Consider the following 9,659-nt stretch of genomic DNA (forward strand, 5'->3'; position numbering starts at 1 on the left):
TGTGATACATTTTAATAAAAATTAGTATTAGTATTACTATACCATAGTATTACTTTATTTTTAAATGACCATCATAATTTATTAAAATTAAAACTCTGTTTATTTTTATTTAAAGGCTGAGATATTACTTCATTATGATCTATTATAAATCTTTTTTTATTTGTTAATCATTTTCTGTTACTCGAAGAATTTAAACCCCTATCTACTATTCCTGCAATGTCATTCAAAAATCTAAATGTCCAAAATATTTTTAAGTTAAATAATAACATGGTAATATTATCGCAATTAGTTTTATCATCACTCAAAAATCTTTTCTTAACAAATTATTTCCTGACATTAGTAGAAACAGTCGCTTCAGTTTTATATATTAGATGTATACTTCTTGCTAGAGACGAGGCCTATCATGAATTTGTTTTGAAATAGTTTAATTTTTTTTTTTTCAGCTGATGAATCAAAAGAAGAAAATTTATGTTCTTATTTTGATGAAGACGATTGCAGATATACATTTGTTTATACCTATGATGAAAAAGGAAAAATTGTTGTGAGAGCAAAAGAAGAACGAGATTGTCCACAGCCGGTCTATGTATTAGGTATGATTTTTTCCTAATAATGATAACCCTTAGGCTAGTTCAAATTCTACCTGAAATTTCATTTTTTAAAAATATAAATGACTTTAAATTATGGAAAAGATGGTCAGGGGTGTGGCCAAGAGAAAACAAAGATAGCAAGTATATAAAATAATTCCCTGAGGTTTTAATATATAAACAAGAAATATTATTTTGTCCCTTTATTTGATGAAAATTTTATTTGAATGGAAAATGAATTTTTTTATTTTTATTTCTATGGTATTACAATGGTTCTAATTAACAATATGCCAAAAAAGACTTCTGCCATCTGTTTGGGATAATATATTTGTAATACAGGATATTACCATCTACAAACATCAGAATGTTTTTCCTTGACTAATCATGAAAAACCAGAGATATATTTCTTAATAGTTTGTCTACATGTGGTATCTAATGTGTTATTAAGTATAGCAATGATCAGATTTTAATTTTACAATTTTCAAAACTGTTATCCTTCCTAGTCTTTATGAGTGCAAAACGGGCTTCTTATATTAAACGAAGAACAACATTTACATGAAGAAAAACCTTAAGATCTTCAAAAATATAACATTGCCTTCAGTATTTGGGTTGAAGAAACTATCATTTGAGGTTTACTCTAAAAACCTCCAATTCAGATGAAGTCGGGTTTATTTACAAATAAGTTAGATGTGATTACCTGTTAGCTAATTGAAAGGAATCGTGATTACCTTGATCACGTTGCATGAAGAGAGAATCAGCACGACGTCTTGGCATTAACCAGTCAACGGTCTGTAGAACATTAAAGTGTTATACGGGAACAGATAGGCAACCATATATGGATACCCATGTCAGGTCAGCTGTGTTAGTGCATCCGGCATCGCCTCCCAATTCCAGGTTTCCTCAGCTCTTAAATAAACACCCAGGTATTGGAATGTGGGCAGGTATCCTAGGAAATAAACAAAAGAGATCAAAGAATTCTATACAACAAAGAAATGGAAATAGCGAACTTATTTTCTCAGAGTAAAAGTTTGAAAATAGGCTTTTTGAGAAGGAGGGAATCAGAAAAATGAAGGAAGATTTAAGGGCATTGCAGAGTGGCAGTCAAATAGATGTTTCAAACTTACGTTTTTCATGAAAATTGCCATGTGATGTGATCCTTTTACCGTTTGTTAAATATCAAGGTATTGATAGCTTGCCATTAGAGATTTTTAAAAAAATTATTGAATATTTACCATCCTACTAATTATATTTTATAATAAATATTGATCAAAATTAAGATTTTTTTTTAATACTTTAGAAAAAATAATTATAAAAAATGTTGAAAATTATTTTTTTATAGGTATTGTGATGGGTGTGATTGGTGCTATCGTATTGATAGGATTGGCATTGTTATTTTTGTGGAAGTTGCTTACTACTATTCATGATCGAAGAGAATTCGCTAGGTTTGAAAAAGAAAGAATGATGGCAAAATGGGAAACTGTAAGTTTTCGTTTCTGTTATTTCATTTTCTTTTAATTAAGTTTTTAATAATATTCTGTTTGTTTAGGGAGAAAATCCAATTTTCAAACAAGCAACCTCTTCCTTTAAGAACCCAACATATGCTGGGCATTGATCTCATTAAACGAGAAGAAGGTTTGTTCCATTAATGTCATTATAATAGTACCAGACTTTATAAGATCGATTTAATTTTGTAGTTAAAGTTATTATTTAATTGTTTTTTTATATATTTTCCAGTCAAATCTTGAACATCTCAGCAGTGAAAAAACTTGCCTTGCATTTATAAACTTCAGAAATTGAAAGTTGTAACTTTCATTTAGAGTAAACTTATGTTTACTCGTATTTAAAAAACTAAAAAGCAATTATAAAAATTTAATGTTCAATTAAATAAGTACTTAGGTAATCTGTACTTAGTCCATAATGGCCTTCTTAGAGCTTATTATTATGTTCGATAAATATGTTGGCATATTTTGTTTCTTAAATGTTCTTTTTGTATTTTACCAATGTGCCTTTATAAATCTTAAACGATTAACATGTACTTATTACTAATAATAACACATTGGCACTAAATTATTTTGTATATAATAAAAATAGCAGTATTTTTATTAGTGACTGATACATTAGTCGATTTCCTTGTAGTTAAATAAAGTTATTACTAACTGCCATATTATTATAAATTTAATTTATGAAGTATACTATAACTGTTTACTGATAATTTTTAAGTGGAGTGTCATGGACGAACATTGATATGAACATGATTTTCTGAGGTATTAAAAAAAATTAGTTTCCTTTTGTTGATTATATTCTCAAATGTAATTTTTATCTCAATCATATGTCCAATAAAATGTTTATTGTTCATATATATTATTTTGTGAATATTGTTTGCCGTACTTCCACTATCTGCACTATTCTGTTTAGTTTTAATAGTTTCTGCCAGATTTTTTATTTTTATATTTCATGTTATTTAAAATTGTTATTGATTGAGTGCTTTATTCAGTTATTTTGTATTCAAGTTTTATTCATTTGTATTTTTTTGCAAATATGGCATTGAAATAGGATTTATCAAAATTGACACTCAACTTTGAAAGTGACATCATTTTTTAAATAATTATCCTGCCTTAATAGATTTTTATATTTATAAATTTGTTGATGAAAATTTATGGATTGTTATTTTAATTTTAAATTGTACTATTGGTATCCTTTTAATAAAATGGATACATCCAAAACTTGTGGCCTTCAGTTGTTTCTTTTGTTTTGTTGTGAAAAAATATAAATAAATTATATACATAGAGCGTAAGAAGTCGTACTTGTACTTTTGAGTAAAGTTTTATTTTTTTATGTTTTTAATATAAAAAAGACTGGATGGAAGAGTTAATACATTATCTCATAATGTTTATTTTATTACTTAGAGTTACTACAAAATATAGTAAATCTACTTTCCCATTACAAAATAGATAATGGGTTTGCCTTAATAAACTATTGGGATTATTTTTTGTAAATAGTATGTATGATTTCTTAAGAAAAAAAAATGGTATGCTTTAAATTAATTTTAAAATTGCTTGTAATGTAGTTGTATATTTAATTTATAACGACCATGGCCAACTATTTCCATTGAAAGTTTTAAAACCCAATAAATATCCTGAAGACTATTTAAAGTTATTTAGTCTCTAAGCTACCAAATTAACAGATATTATTTTGACCTTCAGTTCATCAAATTGAGATCTGGATTTTGTATGTACTTTTATAAATTTTATTATTGGTTCATTTTTTTACTCAAAACAGCTATTGTAATTAGCTAATACTAAAGGCATAAGTTGTCTATCAAATATTTGTACTTACATTAATTCATATTTTTTTTTTAATTTGAGCACATATATGAACTGTGGAGTGGGGGAAGTGTTTTACTGCTTCCCTTTTAATTTCTTTTCTGGTTACTGCTAAATTTATAGAGAAATAAAGGTACCTACAGAAAATTTTATTTCATGTGTGAATTCTGTAATTTTAAAAATTTTAAAACTTAAATGAAATTGTTTTACAGGATAAAAGGGAAAAAAAAAATCATTTAAAAAACTTCAAATGTTTCCTCTGAAAATTTGTGGATTTCAAGTTATGTTCAATTTTACTGTAAAAAAAAATTTAGACACTAGACAGAAAAGAAATTAGATATATCAGGATATTCTAATGTCTTTTCATTTTATGCTATCAGAAAAAAAAACTTATTGTATAGTTTGTATAGTTGATTTAGTGTTTAGTAATTAACATTATTCTTTAGTTCATTCTACTTCAATTTTCTTTGGACTGGGTGATCTGTAATATTTCATTGTTATCATACAAAATAAATAAAGTAATCATGAACTCATAGCAAGCCAAAAATAATGATGGAAATATGGTTTTAAAAAAAACTAATTTTTTACTTTAATAAAAAATCAAAAAACTTAAGATGATTTTATGATTCTTAGAAGAAAAAATTGTTAATGTTGAAATTGCTTTTGCATTGATACAAATGCTTGCTTATCATGACAAAGATTATTGAAAAGAATTTTACTTTTTTTTTTTCTATACACCTTTTATATTTTTTAACTTTTGGTCTATAGTTGAGTAAATTCAAGTTTAAAATTTATACTAAAACATTGTGAGTTGCCATAATTGAAGGATCCAGGGAAAAAAAAGTACAATTCCATTTTTTCTTCATTTTATCATCTAAATTTTGTTCCCTTGAAAAATGGAGTTAAATGTTTTGTTTTTTTGCCAGGACCCTTCAATCTTTTCTTGTTTCTATTATAAAATGAACTGTATCATACCCCCACTCCACTTTATTTTATTAATGTTTGTTAATTAATGTATGAAAAAATGTATACAACTTAATATCAAACTATCTTAAATTTATTTTTTTATTTAAATACATTCAATAGCTAAAAATAATCATACTATCTATCACTTGTACAAAGATGTTATATGTTTTTAACTAATAGTTCTTGATGTTTTTAAGGTTTAATGTTAGTTTAAAGTATTTATTTGACCATATTTCTAACATATATTGGATACAATGATGTTTTATTTAAATATTTGTTTTAATTCACATGGTCTAATATATAAAATTTAATTTAATATAAATGTATTGATCTTCACTGTAGTTATGTTATGAAAAAAACAGAATGCTTACCAAAGTCTCATTAAAAAATATCATTGCCGTGTTGTGTAATATTAAATTTATTTGAGTAGTCAAATAGGTAGATAGATGTTCATAGTTATTATAGCCATTTTTAAAATTTTGTTAACTGAGATTATGTTTTTTTTTATGTTTGATAAAACCATTGATTTATGATTTTCTCTTTTTAAGTCTGTATATATAATTGATTAATTTATATATTTATTTAAAAATAAATTTTAACAAGTATGACTGTCAAGATTTATCAAATGTTCTCCCCTCATATTGCATTTTATTTCTTCTGGTATTGCTTATTTTGTTAGGGAGTAGAAAAAGTTAAGATAGCTACTGCAGATGTTTTTGAGTTACATGCTCCACTAAATACGTTACACAAGACCTGCAACTGGCGAGCAATAATTTAAGTAGTTACATTAATTTTTTTTTATATATGTAAATGATTGATCGTATTTTTTCAAATCATGTAGAAGATGGTTGGAACAAAACAAAAAAAGTTAACAACTATTTATGAGGAGAAGATTGGCGGGGGAAATGGTAAAAAAAAAACAAAAATAGTTAACAACTATTTATTATTTTCTTTTGAACACACCCCAACCATCTACATAATTAAATTTGTTTCTTCCCTCATGCACAATTGAGGGGTGTAGTTACAAAATAACTGAAGTCCATTATCAAATTTTTATTGTTTTTTTTTTTTTAATTAGCAGTTAAAACTGTTTCTCACCCTTTTAAGGAGGAAGCACGAAATAACTGCCTGGAGCGCCTATTTCATATATGATCGTGGTACAAGCCTGCATTTCGCCAACATTAAGGTAAAAATTGGTACAAATAAAAGAAATCAGCAGCTAGTCCTGATACTAGATCTACCAAATAATACTATGAGCTCAAGACAAATCTGAAAAATGAGACATCTTGACAACTCTGACATTCAAAACTGAAAAAAAAAATCTAAGAACCAAGAGTCCAGATGGTTCAATGTAGAACAAAGATGTTCTCTTATATAAAAACCTGTCCTAAAAAAAGTTATGAAAGTTTGCGGCTAAGACAAAATATCAAACAAATAATAGTGTACAGAATGGTTGTACAAAGAAGTATAGTGGTGTGTAGTCCAATTGAAAAAAACAAAAACATGGAAAGTTTATCTTCAAGATTATTTGCTGAAAAGCTAAATCAATATAACTTGCCCTGAAATCAATGAAAAGGAGTCAAGCAAAAAGAGCACTCTATAAGTTTGGAAAAAGATTTGATAAAGGACCACCATGAGAATTTTAAGAAATTTTGATGTTAAGTAGAGAATGAAAGAAGACTTAAGTGGCAACATGACTACAGAAAAAATTTAAATTCCTGAGGCAGTAGTGGTAATTAGGCAGATCCACTGTCTTCAGTGGTATATCAAGGACACTTCTCAGGAGGACTTTGTGAGGAAAATAATATTCTGGAAGGCCTAGAAGTCAATAAGGAAAAAGAGCTTGTATAAATATGGGATGTTTTTAAAAAAAACATTTTCCAGGTCATCTCTCAGCTAATATATCGGCTTATAAGGAAGTGGAAGGAGTTGTGAGGATCAATGAAAGTTCAATAAATTCCCTCTTCATTTGTCATATTTATGGATATGATCCATAAAATTCACAAGCTTGGACAACGAATTAGATACAGAACATGAAAAATGTAATGGTCCTATTATATGCCAACAATATCATAATGATTCCAGATATGAAAAACAAACTGGAGCCCTTGTAGGATGGCATGAAGAGCTCCACTGCAAAGAAGTGAATATGATTAATAGGATGTTCACCAGATCTGTAATGCAGAGGTATTTTCAAGTTGTGCAGTGATTTACCTATTTGGGGATAGTCATTTGCAACATGAGGAAAATTGACCTAGAAGTAGCTAACAGGATATCCAAAGTCAACCTTATCTAACTCATCTGTAACAGCATAGAAACTAAAAGACACAAATACAAGTTTGTGTACCTCAAAATCCTCACTTGTGGAAGTGAAAACCGGGTTATACTGGGCAAGGGAGCCATCCAGGTGACAGGTGCTGAAATGAAATTCCTGTTGAGAACCGTTGGATAGACCAGGAGGGTCCTTTTCAGGAATGAATAAATAAGACAGGAGCAGAGCTAAAAACCTTTCTTTTTTTATGTATTTAGGTCCTAACAGTTTATGTGGTTAGGTCACTTCTGTCAAATGAAGGATAAGATAACCCATGGAAAGCAGTGGATGGAATTTATTTCCAAAAAAATTAAATTCAGGATCTGAAACAGCTATTTAACTTTTTTTTTGAAGTTTCAGTTTAACTGGAGTAATCTGTAAAAGAACTTTTACAGAATTTAAAGAAATAATTTTAACAAAGATAACTCCTGTCAACATGAATTTTGTTCCAAATGTCAAATTTTAATTCCTTCCAAATAACTATTAAGACTTAAATTTTTGTTTATTTCTTCCTGGTAACTATTAAAATATATGATAGTTAAATGGTTTTAACAGATAAAGATTTCTTTTATAGAAACTAAAATGATTATTCAAATTTTAAGTGAAATGAGCACACTTTTATTTCAATACTTTCAAATAACTCCAAAACTATGTGTCAGTTAAAAATATTTTAATACGGCCAGTGAAGCCCTCACCGTAACCCACTGAACCGAGCTAGTTCCATGGCAAACAGGTAGGCAACAAATGGACTAAGTTGTTTAAAAATTCAAAAACATATGTTTTTCCATCAAATAATAGTTGTTGTTTTTTTATGACTATCATCTGTGAAGAAAAGATAAAATGTTTATAAAATTATTTAGCATCATTGCAGATGGTAAATGAACAATAAAAAAAGTTTAAAAACTTAATATATGAACTAAAATCAACCAACACAATTAAAGGAAGTCTTTTAAATCAATCAAACTTCATCTACTTAAACAATTGCATTATGGCCTACTGAAACATTTATTTTGAAAACTATCAAATAAATTTGCTTTAACAAGTCTATTCATGATCTTATCTTATATACAAATGTTTCATAAGAAGTTTGTTTTGGATAATACAAGAGATATGTATGACGACCATGAGCAATGTTTTTTCATAATTACAACATTAAATTGATACATAGAGCATAATCATCTGGTATGATTCAAAATAGGAAAAATAAACTAAATATATACTTACATAATATCTTAAATTAATATACTTGATTAATTCTTATTGTGAAGTAATTTACGTCAAAATATGAAATAAGAATAATTAAATCAGTTAAAACAACTGAGTAATTAGTATCATGAACTTCTTAGAACAAAAGGCAATAAATGAATCAAATTTGTTTTATGATTTCATAAAAAAAAGTTTAATTTTTAACACATAAACTGAGGACTACATAACATAATACAATTATTTACCTACAATTTTAACATGAATAAATATTATTAAAAAAAATTAAAAGTTGCCAGAATTCTTTTGAACCATTTGTGAAAACCGGTTAGCTATTAGTAGTGATACATCAATGAATCTATCAACACAATTCGCTAAACATGTTTCTGTTCTGCTGTCTAATTTATTCCCAGGTTTGTCCATACATTTGTCCCAGCAAATATCACTAAATTCGTGAATCTGAAAGAACAATCAAAGAAATTATTAACGATATCAGTCACGTTGATATAGATTGTATGTACATTAAATCTAACCTGTGCTTGTATTTTCGCTCTTTCTCTTTCAATCAGAAGAAACTGTTGAAGCTCCGCGTCTACTTCTTTCGAATCGGAAAGACTAGAACTTATGCTTTGATCTGAAGAAAATATGTCAGTCATCACGAAATATCACGTTAGTCCAATTCAAATGTTAGCTACAAAAATTTCCACGACTTTAAGCGATAGCCAAAGAGCTAATATGTGTTGATTAGAAAGTAAAGGACAACATGACAGTTCATTTAATAAATTATTTGAATGAGTTTTTTTTTATTAGTTTCCAAAAATCAATAGTTAATTAATAGTCATATATTTAAGTGTTCATAAAAATCAAAATTTTGTGGTTATCTACATAAAAACGCCACCAAGCTGCCAAGTATAATAATTCATTATAAAAATTCAGAAACGTGAATCGATAGTTTAATGGGTAAAACTAAAGAGATTTAAATGTAGACAGCCCTGGGTGGCTGACACTCACGCTACTCCACTGTTTCCCAAACAATATGAAAGTGTTTAGGAAGAGAACATCCTAGACCAAATTTTAGATTTCAAGATATTTTACCTCAAATTTTTAAAAATTCTCTTTCATTTTATTTCTAGCGCCATGTTTTCCACTTTTCACCTTTTTATCTTGGTGTAGCGTCAAGATAAACTTATGAATTATAGCTCATTACAAAGAGGATGAACTACTAATCACTTTCTTCACTTACAATATGCATCTAAGATTTTAAGTTTTCAA

General features: G+C 27.6%; 2 protein-coding genes across 4 annotated transcripts in view; one reads left to right on the plus strand and one right to left on the minus strand.

Annotated features, from left to right (window-relative positions):
- Window positions 1-5,478, plus strand: part of mys (myospheroid) — a 39,283-nt gene extending 33,805 nt beyond the window's left edge. For both annotated transcript variants that reach the window (XM_014432139.2, XM_014432137.2), the window contains exons 15-18: window positions 444-590; window positions 1,924-2,063; window positions 2,131-2,216; window positions 2,319-5,478. In XM_014432139.2, coding sequence (XP_014287625.1) covers window positions 444-590; window positions 1,924-2,063; window positions 2,131-2,196 — 353 coding nt within the window. In that variant the 3' untranslated portion in view covers window positions 2,197-2,216; window positions 2,319-5,478. The remainder of the gene's footprint in view (window positions 1-443; window positions 591-1,923; window positions 2,064-2,130; window positions 2,217-2,318) is intronic.
- A 523-nt stretch (window positions 5,479-6,001) lies between these two features.
- On the minus strand, window positions 6,002-9,117 carry Tim8 (translocase of inner membrane 8). Of its 2 annotated transcripts, XR_001344248.2 has the most exons (3): window positions 8,921-9,117; window positions 6,306-8,846; window positions 6,002-6,168 (listed from the first exon to the last, which is right to left on the minus strand). XR_001344248.2 is itself a non-coding variant. In XM_014432140.2 (2 exons), the coding sequence occupies exons 1-2, from the start codon at window positions 9,041-9,043 to the stop codon at window positions 8,673-8,675; spliced, it is 297 nt and encodes a 98-aa protein (XP_014287626.1). In that variant the 5' UTR covers window positions 9,044-9,117; the 3' UTR covers window positions 6,002-8,672. The 2 variants fall into 2 exon arrangements, 1 of the variants encoding a protein (XP_014287626.1); XM_014432140.2 differs by having other exon boundaries at window positions 6,002-8,846.
- Between the last annotated feature and the right edge of the window lie 542 nt (window positions 9,118-9,659).

The sequence above is a fragment of the Halyomorpha halys genome, unplaced genomic scaffold (assembly GCF_000696795.3).
Source record: "Halyomorpha halys isolate HHAL.00 unplaced genomic scaffold, Hhal_1.1 Scaffold1030.1, whole genome shotgun sequence".
Taxonomy (NCBI): domain Eukaryota; kingdom Metazoa; phylum Arthropoda; class Insecta; order Hemiptera; family Pentatomidae; genus Halyomorpha; species Halyomorpha halys.

What these genes read in the sequence shown, in the direction of transcription:
- Tim8 (XM_014432140.2), bottom strand. Translation starts at nt 9,043, where the DNA reads ATGACTGACATATTTTCTTCAGATCAAAGCATAAGTTCTAGTCTTTCC. An exon ending in GAGCGAAAATACAAGCACAG is followed by an intron (nt 8,847 to 8,920) that starts GTTAGATTTAAT and finishes TTGTTCTTTCAG; the next exon opens with ATTCACGAATTTAGTGATAT.